Genomic DNA, 22,565 nt, shown 5'->3' with positions numbered 1-22,565 from the left:
TCACCTAATTGAATCGAATTGAAATTCTATTTAATCTAATCTAACCTCATCTAATCTAATCTAATCGCATCTAATCTAATATCACCTAATCTCACCTAATCTAATCTAATCTATTCTAATCTAATATCACCTAATCTAATCTCACCTAATTGAATCGAATCGAATTCTATTTAATCTAATCTAACCTCATCTAATCTAATCTCACCTAATCGAATCTAATCTAATCTAATCTAATCTAAATGTCAAACATCTTCTTGTCACCTTCTCACCTTCATCTTGACGCCCTGACCCATGAGGCGAACCTGTCTTTTGACACAGTTGTTGAGGATGAAGGTCAGCGTCTCGTCGTAGCGCCGCGCCTCATGGGGACAGAAGGTGACCGGTACGTTCATGTCGGCTCCAGGGGACAGAATGTCCGGTTTAAAGTCAATCTCCAGGTCAGAGGTGTTCCTGAACTGACACTCCACACTGTCCAAATAAAACACACACAAGGTTTCTTTTTTGTTTGTTTTTTTTACCTGTGGAGTCTGTTGTCATGGTTATTTTTATTCAACACTTCTAAGGATGGGAATCAAGAACCGACTCTTCTACTGAACTGTCATTTTCACCTTTAACCTCATTTCTGTCACCACATCCTTTTTGTCTTTTTCCAGTTGACGCCTCTTGTTTTGATTTCACGTAGTTTTGTTGAGGTAAACATTCACTAACATTTCTGTCTTGATTCATCAGGAAAGAATTTACATGTCATATTATTTCATTTTTATTTGACTCTGACAGTTGGAAAATTAATTAAAATAGTTCCACGACTCATTTTCAGCCCTGAACTGAATCCAACTTCAAACATATTTAACTTGGATGCTACTGAATAACTCGTTTGATGTTCTAGTGACTGGTCCTTTATAACCCTTTATGAGTTTAGTTCCAATCCAAAGCAAAATGTCACAGAATTACTGAAACAAAGCCTTTGGACGACAGTTTATTATGGGTCAAAACAGTCGTGTCCCGTCAGAGTGAACTTTAATTGATTGCCATTCCAACATTTATTTCGATATAAAGTAGTTCCTTGTTTTGGATAATCCCTTAAGGTCCGACTAAAGCAAAAATTAATTTAAAAGTAAAAATGTGGGTCATTTAGCAACATTATTTTGTCAAATTGTCTCTAAAATGTCTCGTCAGAGAGAGTTCGCATACCATGTTTTGACCCTTATCGATAACAGACTCAATACTGGAGCCGGAACCGCTGAATTCTTCTCCACCCCCGTTCCTGACCTCCTACCTGATGTCCCTTTTGCCTTTGTTGCTGATCACCAGCGTCTCGGAGGCGGGGCTTATGTCGGGGCTGAACAGGTAACACTTTCCAAAGTTGTGTGTGATGAAGGAGAACTCCAGGTGAGCGGCCACAGCCCTGCCTCTGACCTCGCAGGTGAACGTCGGCCCGTGTTTTACCTGAAGAGAAGAAACACACAGACTGGTCCGTCTTATCTGATCCACTCTGGTCTCGTCCTGGAACTCCACTTTATCTAAATGAGACTCCAACTAAAACTGGGTGTTTATTTCAGGATAAAATCCCTTGTTGCTGCCCCTTTATTCCACTGTTGCTGCTGCTCATGCAACACCACTTTAACTGGTACTGTTAATGCATACTGTCACATTTTGCACATATCAACGATTTATTTTATTATTTCATCTTTTTTTTCTTTCTTTTTTTTTTTTTGCATGTTTTTTATGGTAGTTTTATTCTACCCTACTCACTGTTTATATACTCCATTTTAGATTTTATTCTTTATCTTCTTATGCTACAAACAGAGACCTGGGTAAATATGTTGATCGAATGACAATACGAGAAAAGCACTCAGAGAGCGCAGACCTCCGCCAAGGCAGATCCCCCCCCCCCCGATCACCACCAAAATGTTAGCATTTTTTTTCCTTGTGCCTGTATCAACCTTTCCTGAAAATTTCATCTAAAACCGTCCATAACTTTTTGAGTTATCTCGCTAACAGACAAACAAACAGACACACCCCGATGAAAACATAACCTCATAAGCAACAAAAATAAACTAAATGATTAACAAAAATGGGGCAAAAAAACAAAAAATAATCAACAAAATTTAGGAAATGAACTCAATAAGATTACAAATATGAATAAAATCATGAACTAGAAAAGCACTCGGAGAGCCCACACCACCAAGGCAGACCCCCCCCCCCCATAACTTTTGAGTTGTCTTGCTAACAGACAAACAGACAAACCCTGATGAAAACATAACCTCCGCCGTTCCTTGGCGGGGGTAAAAACGGAGTCTGAGTCTGATCATGGGGACATGGTTTATATGACTGTGTCGTCTCAGTGTTTAAATGTTCCTGATACTGTTCATCATGGTGCTCTGAGGTTTATCACAGGCCTCAGAACTCGGACTCATCATTGTCTTTTATAAACTCCAGTTGGATGGATGGATCATTTTACATTCAGACTGAAACACTGGTATTCTTTTATCTATAGATGTCTTTTATTTCTGCTTCCATCATATTTCCTGGTCTACACCTGATGGAATGACTTAAATAGTTACAGTATCTGGTCCCAGGATCTGTTTTCTCTATGAGTTCCAAAAGTCAGAACAGAACTGGGAAAGAAAGCTTTTAAATGTTCTAGTTCCACTGAACAGAACAGAACCTACAGAAGGAGACCAAACTGAAGGAGCTGCTCTGTTTAAATACAGTCAAAGTCTTTCTAAACAAATGAGAAAAGAATCAAACTAGATGGAGATGTTTTTATAACTGAATTGGGTTCTGCTTTGAGAAGCTTTTAAGGAACATTGTTATTCTACTTTTAATGCTTTTTCATTTATTGATCGTGTTTTATATGTATGTTCTCATTTTTGTGTTTTATGTACGGTTTTAGAACTGACTTTTATTGTGTTTTGTGTATGTTTTTACTGTGGATGTATGGTTGTGATTTCTACTTTGTGTAACTTCTGCTGCTGTCTTGGCCAGAAAAACAGATTTTTTATCTCAATGAGCTTTTTTTCTGGTTAAATTTTTTTTTTAAATAATCCAGGAAATGAGAATATCACCTTGATGCTCAGTCTGACATCCTGAAGGTTGCAAACGTTCTGAGGACTGAACAGTAGAGCTGAGTGCAGTTCTTTCCCAGGTTCGACAGTGGCACTTTGTGGCGTTGTCTCCAAATGCTGCAGCAGGTGATGAGGACCCACCAGGTTAAAGGTCACGTCCTGGCTCAGTCGTGATAGGTTGGACACCAGGAAGTTAAAGCTGTATTGTTCTGATATTCCCACCTACAAATAATTAACACAGAAGACAGTTTGTATAAACTACTTGGCGAATTTAGCACCAAAACAGTTTCCTGGACAACAAATAACACAAAATATGAGATATTTTCCATATAATAAACAGTGGAGAGATATGACGTTGTTTTATATCACAGTCTTGGACATGTCCAACATTATGAAAGTCAGTGATGAAACTAAACTAAAAACTACACATGTAATGAGATCAGACAACAAGTAATCATTATAATGAAGAAAAATGAATGGAATAATCATCAAAATGTATAAAAAAACTATCAAAATAATTGTTAAAATGAAAAAAATGAAGGAACTATTCAACAAAATGAAGAAAAATCAACACTAAGTAACAAAAATTAAGAAAATTGTGAATAAAATGAAGACACAGGTCAAAGTGACAATATAATGGAAAAAAAACAGGAAAATGAATGAAATAAGCAACAAAAACACATTCATTGAAATCATCAAATTCAAAGTAATTCTTATAATGAAGAAAAATGAACAAAGTAAGCAACAAAAATAAACTAAACGATTAACCAAAATAGAAGGACAAAATAATTAACAAAATGAAGAGAAATGAACAAAATAATGAAGAAATAATTGACAAAATAAAAACTCGACACAATAAGCAACAAAAATAAACAGGTGATAAACAATAAAGAAACAAAGTGAAAACAGAACAAAGTAATTATCATAAAGAAAAATGAATGAAATAAACTAATTATAATAGTCAAATTAGAAGTAATCATTATAATGAATAAAACTGAACAAAATGAAAAAAATTTAATCAGAATTTACAAATGTTAAAAAAATTGTCAAAATGAACTAAGAATGAAAAAAGGCAGGAAATAATAAAATGAAGAAAATAAACTAACAGCATAAACTAAAATTAAAATAATGAACAAAATGAAGACACAGGACAAAGTAACCAATATAATGAAAAAAGTAAGAAACATTAATAGAATAAACAACAAAGAATGAATGAATTATCAATTAACTAAAATGAAATATTTAAAAATTATGAAATGGAAAAAATACAAAGTAATCACAATGAAGAAAAATAAACAAAATGACGATCAAATGAACACAATAAGCAGCAAAAATAAACTAAATGATTAACAAAAATGGGGGAAAAAAATCAAAATGAGAAAAATAATCAACAAAATTTAAGAAATGAACCCGATTAGATACAAAAATGAACAAAACCATGAACAAAAAAGCCACTAATGTCTCGGACCTCAGAACATCAGTGATTTTTATGGGAGATTTCAAATGTGAGTTGACGATGGTCCTGGACTGAACTCAAACTGAACTCCGGTGTGCTCGGGGTTTATGAGCGTGTGCGGTGACCCGCTGACCTTCCCAAAGTCCACCGAGTCCGGCCGGTCCGGGCTGACCTCCCTGTAGCCGCCGCCGGGCTCTTGGATGTGAACCGAGGTTGTCATGGTAACGCAGTCGGCCTTAGCGGTCAGCGCGAGCGGTTCGGACTTCCCCTTGACTTTCACTAACGTTCTGAAGTTCACGTAGCCTTCGCAGCGCGGTTTGAAGGACACCGACACCGTTAACCTGCAGAGGGGGGTCAGGGTTAGAACAGCGTCGTCCAACACCAATAATCACATTTAACCCAAATAATATAAAGGCAGAAACCAAAGGATTTAATAATAAGCATCAGGCATATTATAGTATATAGTACAGATATGTTTAGACTAGGAAGATTATTATGTTATTAATTATATAAGGAGAAGGGGGGGGTTAGAAGTTATGCTTCTTCTCACTCCTTTTTGAATATGTATTTTATGTCTTACCTTTAACCCTTAGGGGTCTGAGCCTATTTTGGCCGTTTTTCAGTCCTTTTGATTTTGCCTCTATATACTATATCCAGAAATGTTTACTATACCTATGTTTGGTATCGTTTTATACAGCACAACTTCATCTATATCATCTGTCTATTATTTTTTCATTTTAACCTACTATATCAACACAAAAGGACAAAAAAACACACAAAATATAAAATCTAATTTGAAAAATTGACATCATTTATTGCATAAATAACACACAGATGCTTAACGAACCTTTTCAAAGACTTTAAAAGTGAATATTGGTTCCAAATATCAGGTATATACAATTATAATTGTAATAAATTAAAACTATACTAAAACATTTGACATAAAAGCATATCTTTACATAGGTGTTTTCTCCCCCCTCCCCCCACCCCTGGTCCTCCCGGTTTCCTCATCCAGTTCAGGTGGGGGTCATTCTCACCCTTACCTGTAATACTAATGCAGTCTGTGGATTAGAATCTGCAGTCGGCCAGATATGTTTACTATACCCATGTTTGGTATCTTTTTTTTCAGCACAACTTCATCTATCTCATCTGTCTATTATTTTTTCACTTTAACCTACTATATTAATGCAACAGGACAAAAAACACACAAAAAATCTAAAATCCAACTTGAAAAATGTACATAATTAATTGCATATATAACACAAAGATGCTTACCGAACATTTTCAAAGATTTTAAAAGTGAATATTGGTTCCAAATATTAGGTATAGAAAATCAAAATTGTAATAAATTAAAACCATACTCAAATATTTGACATCAAAGCATATATTTACATAGACGTTTTCTAAAATGATGTAGATATGGTCAGAAATCAACCCCCCGGCATTTTCATACTTTTACTCCTGTTTGTTTGCTCCGGATTCAAACCGTCGCATCTCCGGTTGTATTTGCTCTATCGACATCGAATAAGAAGTGAGAGAGTGTTTCAAGTCCGCACTTTCAAATGCAATTGTCCCCAGTGGTCTATGTGACTGACTTCCGACGCAAAGACGTTTTGAATGTGTCATGTGATTGAGTCACGGGGCCGTGACTGTGGACCCCTAAGGGTTAAATGTTTTGTTTATTTATTATCTTGTGTTTTGACATTCATATTCGAAATAAATACACCATTCAATCAACCCTCCTTCAGTCTGTCCTAATCACCAAAAGCGTAATGTCAGAATGTCAGATAATATCTCAAATTTTGCATTTTTTTTTTTTTTTTTTTTAATAAAACGAGAAGCGTCACATATTCAAACTAGAATTTAACGGGTTAAAATCCTGAAAATGATCAGACTTTAGAACAGAGCTGAAGTGGTTTAACAGATTAATGCAGAAAAAAGCCAAAAAAATGTCAAAACAGAAACATTTGTGTAGAAACTGAAGCTCTAAGCTGGAACACACATAAGGATACGCAAATCACCAAAGACAAAATGACTAAACTGTGCATAAATAAGCCGAGGGGTTTCAGTTCACAGGTACTAACTAGCCTAACTAGTCTTTCACCTTCCTTTGGGTCCCACTGATCCAGTCATTGGCTCCAACGTCAGCCTGGACAGATGGTCTTCACAGAGGACAGAGGACGGGAGGACGGACAAGTGGAAGGGCACATCCTCTGCATTGACCACGGTGACCGTCTGCTGCGCCTTCGCACCTGTGGATGTGACGCAAGGAGAAAACAAAGTAAAAGACGCTGAGAGACAAAGGTGAGGGCAAAGACGCAACAAGACGAAGACGAGGGAAAAGAGGGAACAAGACGAAGACGAAGGCAAAGAGGGAACAAGACAAAGGTGAGGGCAAAGACGCAACAAGACGAAGACGAGGGAAAAGAGGGAACAAGACGAAGACGAAGGCAAAGAGGGAACAAGACGAAGACGAGGGAAAAGAGGGAACAAGACGAAGGCAAGGGAAAAGAGGGAACAAGACAAAGACGAAGGCAAAGAGGGAACAAGACAAAGATGAGGGAAAAGAGGGAACAAGACAAAGACAAGGGAAAAGAGGGAACAAGACAAAGATGAGGGAAAAGAGGGAACAAGACAAAGACGAAGGCAAAGAGGGAACAAGACAAAGATGAGGGAAAAGAGGGAACAAGACAAAGACGAAGGCAAAGAGGGAACAAGACAAAGATGAGGGAAAAGAGGGAACAAGACGAAGACGAAGGCAAAGAGGGAACAAGACAAAGATGAGGGAAAAGAGGGAACAAGACGAAGACAAGGGAAAAGAGGGAACAAAACAAAGATGAGGGAAAAGAGGGAACAAGACAAAGATGAGGGAAAAGAGGGAACAAGACGAAGGCAAAGGCAAAGAGGGAACAAGACAAAGATGAGGGAAAAGAGGGAACAAGACAAAGACAAGGGAAAAGAGGGAACAAGACGAAGACGAAGGCAAAGACGCAACAAGACAAAGATGAGGGAAAAGAGGAAACAAGACAAAGACGAGAAAAAAGACTGAACAAGACTAAGACAAGAGAAAAGACGCAACAAGACGAAGACGAGGGAAGGGTAGTAGCAAGACGAGAAAAAGGTAAAATATGCAACAAGACAAGCTCTATTATACATTAAAATGTTCATTTCTACAATGGAATTCTCAGGTTTGTTCCATTAAAGCGTTAATGCAAACAAAGTCATTTGTATTATAGTTTATTCATTTAATCCAATGAGGATCCAGTCGATAATGAAACCAGAATGGCTGAATTCTTATCGACTCCCATGCCTATACCTACCAACAGGTAATTCTCCAAAGTCGAGGTGCGCTCTGTCCAGATACACCAGTGGTTCTCTGGTGACGCCCACGAACAAGAAGGGAACAGACAGTGACGGAGTCTCCACCACAAAGCTCCACGATGACTCCAGCACCTCCACCTGCTCCGCCTCATACTCTAAACACACCTGCACACAAACACACAGGTTACAGGTGAACAGCAGAGGACAGACGGAAGAACAGACGGATCATGAGTTAATGACTGGGTCGAATGAGGGGGGATGTGTTTCTGTTGGAACCTCCATCTTCTTCTTTGGTTGGATGGTTCCACTTGGGGTGAGGCAGCGGAATGATCGACTGGCTTGATCTTCACATTTCCACTTGAATGACAACGGTTTACTCGTTGGGTTCACCACAAAAAAACATCTGTGGAGTAAACACAGAGACACAACCCAATTTTACTCGAAGTACGACAGTGAAACTTCTTTGCAAATTTCCCAGCATTAGCTTTGATGTCGCAGGTGGAAAAGCAGCGTTGTTGTCATTATTCATTTTGTCTTCATTCTTCGAATTATTGCTGTCGTTTGGTTTTTATTTTGAAGTGTGCCGTCTACGCTGAACTCTAGACTTACCGTAATCAGAAACAACCTTCGTTTTTTTCTTGAAATGTGTAAGTCAGTGGTTCCCAACCTTTTCTGGCTCATAACCCCACTTTAACATCACAAATTTCTGGCGACCCCAGACATTCAAAACAGAGACATTTTGCTAGAATTAATTTGATTTTGATCATGTAATAGTTTGCTGTCCTATGTTGCAAATAAATATTAATTTTAGACGACATTTAGTCTATGTAATGTAAATTATTATGGACGGAGGCAAAAAAGCCAGGTGTAGATTACTGCACAAACTGAGAATTTGATTTTCCTTGCTCAGGATATGTACAGTCAGTCCAGCTTGGATTTACAAGGAGGACAATTAATACTGAACAAACAAGAACTGAAACTATGAATTATGAAAGAGCTGCAGCATCTGAAACTGACCACAATGAACATTTGACAGATAAACAGAACCACAGTGCTGCAGTTTCAGCTTCACAGTTTGTCTTTTATGTGTTGGGATTGTCTCTGTCAACTCAACATAGATTTTTTTATCAGTAATTTTTTTTTTTTTCAATCAGTTATAAGAAATTTCAGGTGACCCCAAGGTTGATAAACACTGCACTAAGATGTATCTTTTTCTTTTGTAAAATATCCTCTGTACCTTTAATAGGTTTTATTTTATTTATTTTAATGTATGTATACACACACACACACACACACACACTATTATTACACATTATTATCATTTAATTCTGTATGTTTATCTATATAAGTATGGACATTTTCACTTTCATCAGTATTTTTGTGTTTTAATTTTTGATATATGAAATGCCGTATGTGTTATTTTGTTCATCTGTTCATTTACGTTTCTAAAAAAAGTGTATCGCTCCTATTTTATATATTGCTTTGGTTGATAAGTTTGAAGGATACTCAATAAAAACACGTGAAAAAAACAAATGAAGGTTTCAACATCGAATCAACTTTCAAAACAACGCTTCAAAGCTTCATGAAGCCGACGAGGTCATCATTAATGTAAGCGTTCTTCGCCCACCTCGTTGTTGGTGCAGAGAAGCCGACAGCGTGGAACTCAACAACCCTGGTGTTGGGGTTGACGAGGCTCCTGAAGTCGGGGTTGCGGCGCCCCCCGCTGATGTAGTCCGAGTCGTCGAGCTCAAAATGACAATGCGGCAGCAGGCAACGACCGTGAACCGGGATACAGGGAGGATGAACGCCGTCCTGCAGGTTCGGGATGCTGGAGAGGAAGAACACAAACCATCAGATCTGACGTCGTTTCAAACGTAGCTCATCACAGTCAGCAGAAGGACGTGGAAAAACAGCAGAACTAGAAACAGGGATCGAGAACTGGTCCCAGAGGCTCAGCTCCTTGGAATCATTAGTCTGTTTGTTCAACGATTTCATTTATCGTTTCCATGACATCATCAGGTCGTTTTCATATTTTGGTTGTTTCTGCTAAAGTCTGGTTGTATTTGACCAGCACAGACGAAACTAGGACCATTTACAAGTTACAACAAAGGGTTAAATACGTCCAACAAACACAAACATTTAACCACAGCATCAATTAAACTGCACCAATAGAACGCCTCTGATTGGCTGCTTAGTGAAGGGGGAGGTGACAGTGGGGGCGGAGCCTACAACAAGGCATTCTCTGTCTCAGCCGCTAACATTAAACTCCTCCAGGTTCTATCGATACTGTTAATGTTAGCGTCCTTTCACTGTGTTTATGAATCATCTCCATGACGACCAGGCTCTGTTTACATTAATGCCCTGCTGATTTTCACTCTGAATATCCTCTGTTTCCTTTTATTCACTAACTTTTTCACCTCGAGACCAAAAGATAAATTCGTCGTCTCCTCAGGACCCAGACTCACAAACATACACCATGAATTCCAACAGATCTACATTTATCTACGATGAAACCCCCACTGGAAAACTGTCTCTGAAAGTCTATTCAACTATTTTACATCATTTTCAGCTTTAACCTCATTTTTGTCACTGCATCATTTTTGTCTTTTTCCAGTTGACGCCTCCTCTTTTCATTCATTTTATTGAGGTAAATATTTATTAAAGTTTCTGTCGTTATTTATCAGGACTGAATTTACATGTTATATTATTTTTTGGAAAATTCATAGAAATAGTTCCACGACCCCTTTTCAGTCCTGAACTTAATCACATTTCAAACATATTTAACTCAGATACTATTGAAGAACTAGTTTCATGTTATAATGACATGTCTGGAAACAGCTCCCACACTCCTTTAACTACCCCTTTATGAGTTCAGTTCCAATCCAAAGCAAAATGTTACAGAGTTAATGAAACAAAGCATTTGGACGATAGCTTATTCCCTAATCCAATGAGGGTCGATAAGTGAGCTGGAATCTCTCAGTTCTAAGTAGAATGCAGCTGTTGTTTGCTTTTACCTGCAGATGAGCCTGCCCTCAAACTGAGCGACCTCCAAAGGTGAAAAGCTGACAGTGAAGTCCTGTTCAGATCCAGGATCTATGGTCCCGACCCTGGGCTCCACATTAAAGGCCGGGGCCTCTGGGTTCCCCTTGGCCTCCTCCTCGGCTGTTTCAGACGACACATGGTCACGTTTACACCGTCTCCGCTTTGACGTAAATGGGGTTATCGCATCCACTTCCGGAACTGCAACGTACCTGCTCGGTCACAGCTGATGTTGATGTCGGTATCCATCAGGACGTCCCAGGAGAACTCCAGTGTCACGTCACCCTCGTTGACCATCTGCAGTCTGTAAATGCAACACGTCGATGCACAGTTGTGAGCGTTACAACTCAGCGTATATTTTTGCACAAACATGACGTGGGGTGGCGAGAGGCGGACTCACTGGTGGAGGCTGGTTTGGTAAAGCATGGTGTCCCTGAAGTGGATGGGGTCGGCGCTGCAGCTGAACTTTACATGGTCACAAACTGCACTAATGAATAATTCCAGATCCCGAAGTGAACCGTCAACCACTGAGCAGCCGGGCTCCGGATCTGCCTTTACCACCTGCACCTACAAAACCCAGCCAGCGTGTTATTAATAAGGCCAGATACTATGAACATACTAATCAATCGTGTATGAAATCCCATATTATGAAATTTAATGATTTGGTTTACTATAAAATAATGCAAATAATGTATAAAGCAGAATTAAAGTTCTCTGTTTTTCAGCTTATGGGTATCAATCACTACAAGCAGGACCTCTCATTTTTTAAAACTGAATTTTAAAACCGAACAACAAAAATATAGAAAAATGAACACAAGCAACTAAAATGAACAAAATACACACACAAAAAAAAAATAAAGAAATCATAGGATGCAATAATCAACATAATGAAATAAAATTACGGAAAATTAACACAGTAAGAAAAAAAAAGAACTAAATGATAAACAAAAATGGGGGAAAAAAATTATTTAAAATGAAAAAATGAAGGAAATAATCAACAAATTATGCAAAATTAACAAAATAAGCAACAAAACTTTGTAAAATATTGAACAAAATGAAAACAAAGGACAAAGCAATGAAGAAAAATGAACAAAATAATCATCAAAATAAACCGAAAATGAAAGAAATAATCAACAAAATTAAGAGAAATGAACAAAAATTACCTGGGTCAATTAAAGTTTTACATCATCGTCTTGGAATGTTGGTTTTTATTTGGTCCAGTTGGGTTTTGGTATCAGTCTGTTTCGGTACGTATATAACTTTTGGACAATTTGTAATTTTTTCATCTGTTTTTTATCTTTTGGTTTCATAAGAAAAGGCCTTTAATGACAGAATCTGAGCAGTTTGTGTTGACGAGGATCCACAGGTAGAGAACCTTTACTGGTGTCTGTTCTTGTTCACCTTGTTCCCGGCTGGTGGTTGTAGCGGTGGTGCTGGCGCAGGTTTGCGGGCGTTCGGCCAATGCACCGTTTTCTGTCGGTCGTCCCAGTCCGACACCTGGTCCGCCGGCTGATCCAGGTCCACCTCGCATACCCTGCATTTCACGGACTGACGGTTCAGACTCAGCGGCTGATTGGAGCAGAAGGTGATGGTCACCTCCTTCGAACATCCAGCGTGGAGGTGACCCACCTGCAGGAAAAAACATGAATATTTTTGCCATTTTTTCTTTGTTTATTTGCATCTACTGATGTAAACTAATCCACTAATCCTATCAATCCCTGTCAGTAATTGGTGTAAAACACAGCTATTCATCTTTTCCTGGTCATCAGATATGACCCATTTGGACTCTGTAGTTACTGTGGAAACACCGTCATCTTCTACAACATTGATTCACCAGTAAAACCCATGGACTTGGATCAATGACAGTGGATGGACACACTGGGTTTATGTTCAGTTAATGAGAGATTTGCTGAAAAAGTCACTTTTTCTTCATTTTTCTCTGTTTTTTGATATAATAACCATCCACTTTAATCTGACCTTTAATGAACATCTATGATCAGAACAGTAAATATTGGAAAATACCTGATGATCACTGGAAAAATGTAAAATACGGAGGATTATTTTGTAATTAATGGTGTTAGATCACGAAGAAAATATTAAATATAGAGAAAAATCATTTGGGAACTGTCACAAAAGTAGCTGTGGGTCTTTATGGGTTAATGCCTTGATAACTGGTCTACAGTTTTTTAGAAATTACCTGCCTCAGAGATTAAATGTGCTAAATGTTACGCATTTTAATCAGATTAACTGCAAAATAAATGACCAAAGTGCTGTTTTGCTGATGTTTTCCAGGTATATGTTACAGTGTTCTTCCACATATATGTTAGTTTATGTTCATTTATACAACAGATTTATAAATGTTCCACTGATAGAACCTGTAAAGTGAAAGTATTGTCATGTGTAGACAAAGTTTTGTAGTAGATCTGGTAGCTCTGATACTACTATTCCTTTCACTGGAAAAAATCTAAATCTGACCAAGTGTATTTTTCTCATTTCTAGACAAAATATCTCATCACACTTAAAAAAGAACATAATCACCTCAAGAGGAACTTTTCAGTGAGATATAAGAACTTATTTTTTGACAACAGATCTGGAAAATCTTATTACAAGGAATCTTACCAAGAAAATTTTCACTTGTTCCATCGGATTTTTTGCTTAATTCAAGATTTTTTTTGCTTAATTCAAGGGAAAAAAAAGTGCCAATGGAACAAGTGAAAATTATCTTTGTAAGATTTCTTGCAATAAGATTTTCCAGATCTATTGTCTGAAAATAAGTTCTTATATCTCACAGAAAAGTTACTCTTTCAGTGATTCTGTCTTATTTTAAGTGTGATGAGATATTTGGATTAGAAATGAGAAAAATATACTTGGTCAGATTTAGATTTTTTGCAGTGTTGGAGTTAAACCCAATCTCTCGTTAATTCTCATATTTCACATTTTGACCCGCTTTTTGTGAGTTTTTTGGCTCAGGGGAAGTAAATTAGAGGGACCCACTTGGGTTACAGAAGTCCTGACACAAGTTCAAACATTTTCTTGTCTGTGATGTCCAGTGCTTTACCTGTGGTGAAAAGGAGAGCTGAGGTCCAGCAGGAGGCCATTCGAACCTCACCACTCGGCCCTCACTGTGGTTGGTCATAGTCAGACTCTCCTGGTAGAGCCGACCCATGTGGCAGTCTCCGAAATCCATGACTTCATAATTATCTGTAACAGAGACAGAAACAATACCACATTCTGTATAAACATGTTCATAAACACAGTGGATTGACCTCATCAGTATCAGTATTAAAATAACAGAAACATTTATTATCAAATAATTAAGGTACTGCTGTGCTATACAATACTATTAACACTATTAGTTTGGACTAGTGATCGAAAATATCATAGTTTTGATTGAAGCTTGAAAAACCACTGGAACAAAAGAGTTGAAAAAGAGCCCAGAGATCTGTGTTCTAGGTCTTATTCCACAAACTTTAGCCCTTCGAACTCATGACAGTAGGCTGGTGAACCTCTGTCTAATACACGCAAAGCGTCTTATAGCTAGACATTGGAAAAGTGTTGATTGTCCTTCGTTGAATTCATGGATTGCTGAACTCTCATCCTGCAGAGCTACTGAAAGGCTCACATACACAATTAAATGGAAAACTCATATCTTCCGCAAGATATGGACTTCATTTCTAAAATTTTTAGAATCAAGGCCTGATATCTCATCATCATAACTTACAAAGTGAGACCATACCCCGTTTTTTTTTTTTTTAAATGATGTTTGATTATATATCAGATACACAAAAATGGACGTTGAGAAGTACTCAAGTCACTATTACTTATATTGCCTGTCAATTATTATTTTATTTACTTTCACTGCTGTTGCAAAATTCAGAGGTGGTCTTGGGGGGGGGGGTTCTGGGGGGTTATGTTTAAGGGAGACCCACACACTATGATGTATTCATGTCAGAAAATATATGTAATGTGTAAAAACCTTAATAAAGATATGTGTTAAAGAAGAGGAATGTGATGAGAATGAATGCCATCCCTTTTTTCTTCCTCTGTCATTTTTGAGGAAGTCGACTCTTTGTTTTGCTGATGATGAACTGGTTTATGTTGGTGACGATGTTCAACAGTCATCTGTTTAACTTCATTTGTAACAGTTATCAGGTCAAGACGTTTACCTTTAAAACGTTGCAAAGTTACAATAATGCAATAAAAAAGAAAAAGTATCTCAGCAAAAAAGCCAGTTCATTCTGTTCGACTCTTGTTTATCCTCTAAGGCTACGTTCAGACAGCAGGTCTTAATGCACAATTTGGATTTTTTTTTTTTTTTTTTTGTGAAATCCAATTTTTTTGTCTGCTCGTTCATGTTACATATTAAATGCAACTTCTATCAGTTTTGAGTATGAACTTATTGCGACTCTGAAGCGACCCGCATGCACAAGAGGTCCTGATGTCATACGTGACCACGCAGACACACACTGTGTTTACAGAAGGAAACACTCCTGGGACACAAAATTGTGATGTCTGTTGCATTTCGATGACGGTTGCATAGGTTGCATAAATGCGACCTGGTCACACTGCAAAATATCAGGTACGTATCGGATTTAGGACCACATATGAAAGTGGCCTGGGTCAGATTTGAAAACATCGGATTTGTGCTGTTCAAACTGTCTTTAACGGATCAGATACAGGTCACATATGGGCAAAAAAAATCTGATTTAGGCCACATTTGCCTGCAGTCTGAACGTTGCCTGATTCACTACCCTGTGACCAAAAATCTACATGAACAAAAAACTGCTGTAAAATCATCATACATCAATATTTCTTCTGCGAAAAGAAAGCAGTAACAACCCAACAGCCATCCCACCTCCTTGCCATTCCCTCCCTTACCGTCATCGTCCTCTGGCCGATCCGTTGCCCATGACCTTCCAATGTTGTCCAAAGAGACGGTTTCTTGATACGCCTCTGCGGTCACCGGTATGACGGTGTTGTTGTAGACGTTGTCCTCCACCTGCAGAGTCATCTTGGCCTCGATGCTCTGGGGAACGTCAGAGCAGAAGCCGACCTCAAACTCGATCTGTTCGTTGACGTTTAGCCTGGCGGTGGCTCTGTGGACCAGCTGGTGCCCTGTGGAACCAGGACCAGGACCAGGACCGTTACCACCACATTATACAGGACGAACAAACTGGGATAGAGCTAATCCCAAAGAAACCACTTCAATGTCCATTACAATACCATTCCCATTTTTCACAGATTATAAAGTCAATGGCAGTCATAACCAACCTGATGAATTTAGGAACATTTATTGTAATATTATAATCTGTATTTAGCATTTTTCAGTGTAAATCATAGATTTTCCTATATTTAATTAATTGATCATGTAGATGCTTGTTAAGTCTCAGAGTAAATTCAAAGGTTATTAAATCAAAACAGAGAAAAACCACAAAAACTGAACATAATCCAAGTGTCTCTATCCACTGTTATTTGTCAAACTCCATGAATCAATGTCACAGAACCCAGACGGCCATTTGTTTGTTGTTTTTGCATCTTTTCAACCATTTTCTTCATTATTTCATCAGTATTTTGTTCATTTAGCGCATTATTTGGATCCATCTTCTTAATTTAATTCACCATTTTCTTCATCTCTTGTTCATACTTTTCATTATTTACTATTTTGTTCATTTCTTGTTACTTTGTTCAATTTGTTCTTTATTTTGTACATCATTGATTGTGGCAAATTTTTTTTTTTTTTTTTAACCATTACCATTATTAGTGATTTATTACTACTTATTATAATATTATCCTCTGTATTTGGCATTTTTCGGTGTAAATCATGTATTTTCCGATATTTAATAAACAGATCATGTAGATGTTCATAAGTAAATTCAAAGGTTAATATATTAGAAACAGAATAAAGTGACGTAATTCAACTAAATATATCATTAACTGAACATTAACTGTCATTGATCCAACTCCATGGGTTTTACTGGTGAATCGGTGTTGTAGAAGATGACTGTGTTTCCACAAATGGCCAAATGGGTCAAATCTGATGACCATGAAAAGATGACAAACTGTATTTTACACCAATTATTTACATGTATTGATAGGATTATTGGATCACCAGGTATTAAACAGTTACATCAGTAGATGCTTTTGGCCGCTGGTGGATGTTCAGGTTTATTATTGTTAATAATAATAACTCTATTAGCATAAAGGCTCATTATTACACACCAAACATTTAGTCCAAAAACCACTATATTCATAAGACTTTACCTGGATCAGTGGTGCTCTGGAGCTCTGTGGTGGTGATGGAACTGAAATCATTTCCAGGCGCAGCTTTGAGGGTGAACACTCCCTGTTTATCCAACATGTCCACCTGGACCTGCAAGAAACCGACAGTCGCAAACATCTGTTCATTCACAACACATACGTACGCCCTTCTACGTCTGCTGGATTTACAGACGCTTCCTCTGACCTGAGCCGGAACGACTCCATCATTTAGCAGAACGAGGGGCAGCGTTCGCCTCCGTCCAACCAGAACACGCCTGAACTGAAGCGCCGGGCTTCCTCCGCCATCCTTCACAACTGGACGCACCACGCAAACGCTGGGTAGAGTCGCTTCCCCCGTCAGCTCAAACTCCAGCACCTTGCTCTTGAACGTGGGAGTCATTCTGAATGCAGCAGAAGAACAAATGCAGACCCACAAAGTAGCACGTCCATAAAGTCATTAATGTGGAGTTCTGCAGCTGCTACAGGTTACTTTATTAATACACATAGGGAGGTTTCATCTGCAGTCAGAAGATGAGGATGAGGATGTCCCTTTGACATTTCTCAAAACACAATGACCCATAACATGAAACCAAGATATGAGTCGACCATAGACAAAGTACAAGAAAATAAAGTTCCACCAACCAGTACTTAAGATAAGAAAGAAAGAGAGGGAGAGAGAGAGATGGGTCCATAAACAAATGGCTGTGTAAAAAGAAACTTAACCCAATAAAAAGAGGTTTTAACCCAAAAAAAGAAGTTAAAATCCCAATAAAATGGTGCTTAAAACTCAAGAAAAAGCAGTTTGAAACCAAATAAAAGGGCAGTAAAACCCAATAAAAGAAGTTAAGAACCCAATAAAACAGAGTTTAAAAAAAAAAAAAGTTTAAAACCCAACAAACCTAAGTTAAAAACAAAATAAAAACAAGTTTAAAACCTAGTAAATAAAGGAGTTTAAAACACAATAAACGTGAGTTGAAACCAATGAAAAACAACACAAGTTAAAAACTCAATAAACCTAAGTTAAAAACCAAATTAAAAAAAAGCTTACAAACTAATAAAAAGGACTTAAAAACCCAAGAAACATAGTAAAAAAAGCCAATAAAAAGAAGTTTGAAACCTAATAGAAAGGAATTTAAAACCGAATAAACTTAAGTTAAAACCCAATAAAAAAAAACAAAAAAACAAGTTTAAAACCCAATAAACAGCAGTTTAGCGTTCTCTGGTTTTGTAGAATACCTGCTGGTTCCCTCCAGTGTGGCCTCGAACGCAGCGCTGTAGAACTGAACGGCCTGTGGTGTGAAGCTGACCACAGCAAAGGCCTGAGACTGTCCGGGTACGCACACAGTCGGAGAGGACAAAGAAAACATGTCCACATGAGGGGAAATCTGTGAGGGAATAAAACACATTTTATACCTGCTCTAAGCAGTGATGAGCCTGTGTTGACGTGTCCAGGTTTTACCCCCCCTACCTTCGCTCCGACATGTTTGATGGCCAGACTCAGCGTACACGGCACCTTGCTGCTGTTTTTCAGTTTGAAGCGGGCTTTGGCGGTTCGCCCCACCAGCACTTTGTTGAAAACAAACTTGTTCTCGTCGATGATGTAAATGCCGTCAGCGTTGGAAAACTGCTCAGAGGAGAGCTGGCTGCTGTCGTGGCACAGGTAGTACTCCTCAAAGACCGAGTTTACGTCAGACACTATGCCTGGAGATTGAAAAACACAAGAATCAGATACAGGAAAGTTCACATGAAAAATCCTTTTTGTCCTGTCAGTCAATGTGTCAATGTGAAAATTACAAGAGGAATATGATATTTAGTGGCATCTAGTGGTGCGGTTGCAGATTTCAAACATGTGAACGCCCCTCACCTCACCTCACCCTCCTCTACGGTGGCCAGACTGGACCAACCCCGCCATCTCTAACAAGTGTGTCGGTGAGGGTGGGGGGGGGGGTTCTTCAGTTGGTAGCAGTTCTAGCTAGAGATGGGAATCGAGAACTGGTTCTAGTAGCTCAGTTCCTTGGAATCATTAGTCTGCTTGCGTAACGATTCCACTTATCGGCTCTGCTACGTCATCAGGTCACATGTGTCATCAGGTCATTTGTGTATTTTGGTTGTTTCTGCGAAAGTCTGGTTGTATTTGACCAGTAAAGATGACACTAGGACCATTTACAACAGTTACAACAAAGGGTTAAATACGTCCAAACATGCATGAACATTTAACCACTGCATCCAATCAAACTGCACCAATGGAACACCTCTGACTGGCTGCTTCCGGGTTCGGTCGATACTGTTAATGTTAGCGTCATTTCACTGTGACAATCTGTTTTACTGTTGTTTATGGATAATCTCCATGACGACCAGGCTCAGAGGACCAGCAGGTAGATCTAACGCTCCTTCAACTACACCTTTAGAACCCTCTGGGAGTTTATTTCAAAACAAATACAAAATGTTAGTGAACGTTTGGTATTCAAGAGTCAATGCAAACAAAGCCTTTTCGATCGATCGATATGGGAACCAGAATTGCTCGTTTTTATCATTTCTCTTCCCTAGTTCTGGCAGTGGTAGAAGTCACCACATATCACAGACTGAACCTTGAGCGCAGACCATGCGTGTCCCACCTGGCCTGTAGACTTCAGCCATCAGTCTGTACGACATCCCCTCCGGTTGGTCCGAAGGGTCGCGGTCGCTGACGTCGATCAACAACCCCTGTTTCCATCCTCCTACCTGTTCACCTACACAGTCGACCGTCACCACCTGCTGAGACCCCGGCTGCAAGACCCCGGTACAGGGAAACACTGAGAAGACCCCCGTGGTGATGCGATTCTGGGGGGCAGAGTTAGAGGCATGATGCGGTGCATCATAGTCAGGTCAGTAAACGTCACAGCTCTTTTTCTGATCTCCACACACAGCCTCCCTCTCACCTGGGTGGTGCCCATGTCTCGGTGGAAGGAGTCGGCTCTCAGTTTGCTGCCGGCGCCGGCTGGTTTGACCAACTGGTTCGGAGGTCCCTTCTTACTCTGACCTAAAGCTCTGAGGCAGGACACGGGCAAACAGCATCTCACTTTATCTACATCCATTCAAGCAAAATCTTACTCAACTTTCATGCTTCATACCCAAGGAAAGTTGTTAGATTACAGTACACTGTATTGTAGGTCTGGGTATCATGGCTAATTTCCTTAATCCATTCAATTTCGATTCATAAGGTTTTGAATAGAGTAATCACAATTCGATTTGATTCAGTATTAATTGATTGATTCCGATTCATTTAGTGATACCAAAGTACAATTTTGAGCTGTAACCTGATTATTTGACTACCGCAGCCATGCAACAAAAAACCAATACTGACATTAGAAAGGAAATAAATATGACATTTCATCAGTAAATAGCTGAATCTGCTCTTAAATAACGGCCATGTTTCTACAGTGGCTCAGAACAGACTTCTGCATCATCTTTATTCTGTTATTCTGTCACCTGATGATTATTGAATGTCTGTTGATGAAATGCACAACCATGAATGAAACAAATAAATAAACGAATGAATGAACGAAAATGACAAGAGCTGCATAACATGGTCACCCTCTGGTGAAGAAAGAGGAAGAAACAAGCAGGTATTCCATTCTCCATTCCAAATATCACTGTCCTTTGCCCCTTTTGCAACGGATTCCCAGGAACAAGGAATGCTTCTACTGGGTAAAAGGATTCCTGCTAATCTGTGTGGTTTACATTTCCATCTCAAAGTTCTTGGAAATGTATTCAAACGAGGCTCGGACGTTTCCAGATGCCAACTCAAAGTCCTGCTGAATTTATTTGAGCGTATTCAGTAAATACGTTCAACAAGGTCCAGGCTGTTATGAGAGCATCTGCTGAATACGCTCTTTATTCAGATGGATGGACCAATGATTGCAACGCACTTGTAGGAGCGAGACAAATACGCTCAAAAGTGCAAAAAATCGTATTAGACAAATGGACGTCATCATCATCCACTTCTCCATTTTACAAATGATCACAAAGTGAATCTTGTATAAATGTAATAAACAAGTGAACTAGCAATTTTTGGGGGGGGAGTTTGGGATCAAGGGAGAACATTTTTCTGGGTATCTTGGTTGGAAATGTGCTGAGGTTTTCCTGTGGTGAAAAAGGGGCTGATGTGTTTCCTACCCTGGTCTTGCGGCTGGGACTGGGTCTGTGCTCATGGGGAAGATGGCGAAGCGGGTCTCAAACACTCCTGTGTTCTCAATACTGAAGCTCTGGCTTTTCTTGCAGCCGTAGACCAGTGGACCGAAGTCCAGTTCAGATGCTGGTGTGATCTTGTACCTGGAGGAGAAGCAAGTTTAACCCTCAAAGACCCAAACATCCAACATCGACCAAAACCATCTACTGACCTAAACTGTTTAATACCTGTCGATCCATTAAACCAACTAATGCATGTAAATAATTGATGAAAAATGCAGTTTGTCATCTTTTCATGGTCATCAGATATGACCCATTTGGTTGTTCAGAGGCTCTGTAGTTACCGTGGCAACACTATCATCTCCTACAACATTGATTCACCAGTAAAACCCATGGAGTTGGATCAGTGACAGTAGATGGACGCACTGGGTTTATGTTCAGTTAATGAAAAAGTTACTTTTTCTTGAGTATTTTCTGTTTCTGATATAATAACCTTTGAATTTTTCTATACATTGAATCTTTCCAAAGAGAGTTTTCACCATTTATTATAATATTACCTCTGTATTTTGTATTTTTCATCTATTTTCTTGTATTTGATTCACTGATTATGTATATGTTCATTAAAACTCAGAGTAAATTCAAAATTATTATAACAAAACAGAGAAAACAGAGGAAAAAATGACTTTTACATTAAAATATATCATTAGCTGAACATAAAACTACATGGGTTTTACTTTACTGTTAAGATCTGTGTTCTGCACAATCAACATAAGTGATCATATTCAGTAGATGTATGAAAACCAGCCTGTTCTGGAAATGAAAGGATGTGAAAGTACAGATATCTGTCTTGAAATGTAGAGAGTGGAAGTAAAAAGTTGTCCAAAAAATGTTTTATCCTGAAGTAAAGACCCGAGAGCTCAGTGAGTGCAGTTTGTAAATATTAGGACTTTAGGACCAATTATATCAAGTGCATCCTGTCGATATAAAAATGTCCTGACCTGGAGAAGACGGACTGGACCGAAACAGTGATGGGTATGATAGCGATGGTTTCTTCTCCACTCCCAAACCTGGGTTCAATCACCTGCAGAGAACATCGGCGTCACATGCACCGTTCAGTCTCAGCTGCCTGGTGTACGTATGGATATGCAGGGTTCGTACACAAGTTTCAAGGTCAAATTCAAGCACTTTTAAGGGTCATTTTCACCTTACCTCTGGAGTAAGACACATCGACAGGAATACAAATACTCAGGATTATT

General features: G+C 38.7%; 2 protein-coding genes across 2 annotated transcripts in view; both read right to left on the bottom strand.

Moving 5' to 3' along the window:
* The window catches only part of LOC115432728 (zinc finger protein 420-like), a 597,943-nt gene that overhangs the window by 10,191 nt on the left and 565,187 nt on the right, over positions 1–22,565 (bottom strand). The gene's annotated exons all lie outside the window — the stretch shown is intronic.
* The window catches only part of hydin (HYDIN axonemal central pair apparatus protein), an 85,125-nt gene that overhangs the window by 9,307 nt on the left and 53,253 nt on the right, over positions 1–22,565 (bottom strand). Inside the window, exons 59-80 of the mRNA XM_030152482.1 lie at positions 22,308–22,390; positions 21,298–21,453; positions 20,061–20,169; positions 19,758–19,962; positions 18,611–18,843; positions 18,379–18,527; positions 17,348–17,543; positions 17,146–17,254; positions 15,763–15,999; positions 13,943–14,085; positions 12,286–12,513; positions 11,285–11,451; positions 11,097–11,188; positions 10,860–11,007; positions 9,473–9,673; positions 8,122–8,248; positions 7,845–8,010; positions 6,629–6,776; positions 4,658–4,865; positions 3,069–3,290; positions 1,277–1,446; positions 270–468 (exon numbers count right to left, since the gene is read on the bottom strand). Coding sequence (XP_030008342.1) covers positions 270–468; positions 1,277–1,446; positions 3,069–3,290; positions 4,658–4,865; positions 6,629–6,776; positions 7,845–8,010; positions 8,122–8,248; positions 9,473–9,673; positions 10,860–11,007; positions 11,097–11,188; positions 11,285–11,451; positions 12,286–12,513; positions 13,943–14,085; positions 15,763–15,999; positions 17,146–17,254; positions 17,348–17,543; positions 18,379–18,527; positions 18,611–18,843; positions 19,758–19,962; positions 20,061–20,169; positions 21,298–21,453; positions 22,308–22,390 — 3,696 coding nt within the window. The remainder of the gene's footprint in view (positions 1–269; positions 469–1,276; positions 1,447–3,068; positions 3,291–4,657; positions 4,866–6,628; positions 6,777–7,844; positions 8,011–8,121; positions 8,249–9,472; positions 9,674–10,859; positions 11,008–11,096; positions 11,189–11,284; positions 11,452–12,285; positions 12,514–13,942; positions 14,086–15,762; positions 16,000–17,145; positions 17,255–17,347; positions 17,544–18,378; positions 18,528–18,610; positions 18,844–19,757; positions 19,963–20,060; positions 20,170–21,297; positions 21,454–22,307; positions 22,391–22,565) is intronic.

Source organism: Sphaeramia orbicularis, chromosome 2 (genome assembly GCF_902148855.1).
Source record: "Sphaeramia orbicularis chromosome 2, fSphaOr1.1, whole genome shotgun sequence".
Taxonomy (NCBI): Eukaryota; Metazoa; Chordata; class Actinopteri; order Kurtiformes; family Apogonidae; genus Sphaeramia; species Sphaeramia orbicularis.
This window is presented reverse-complemented; position numbering and strand designations above follow the sequence as displayed.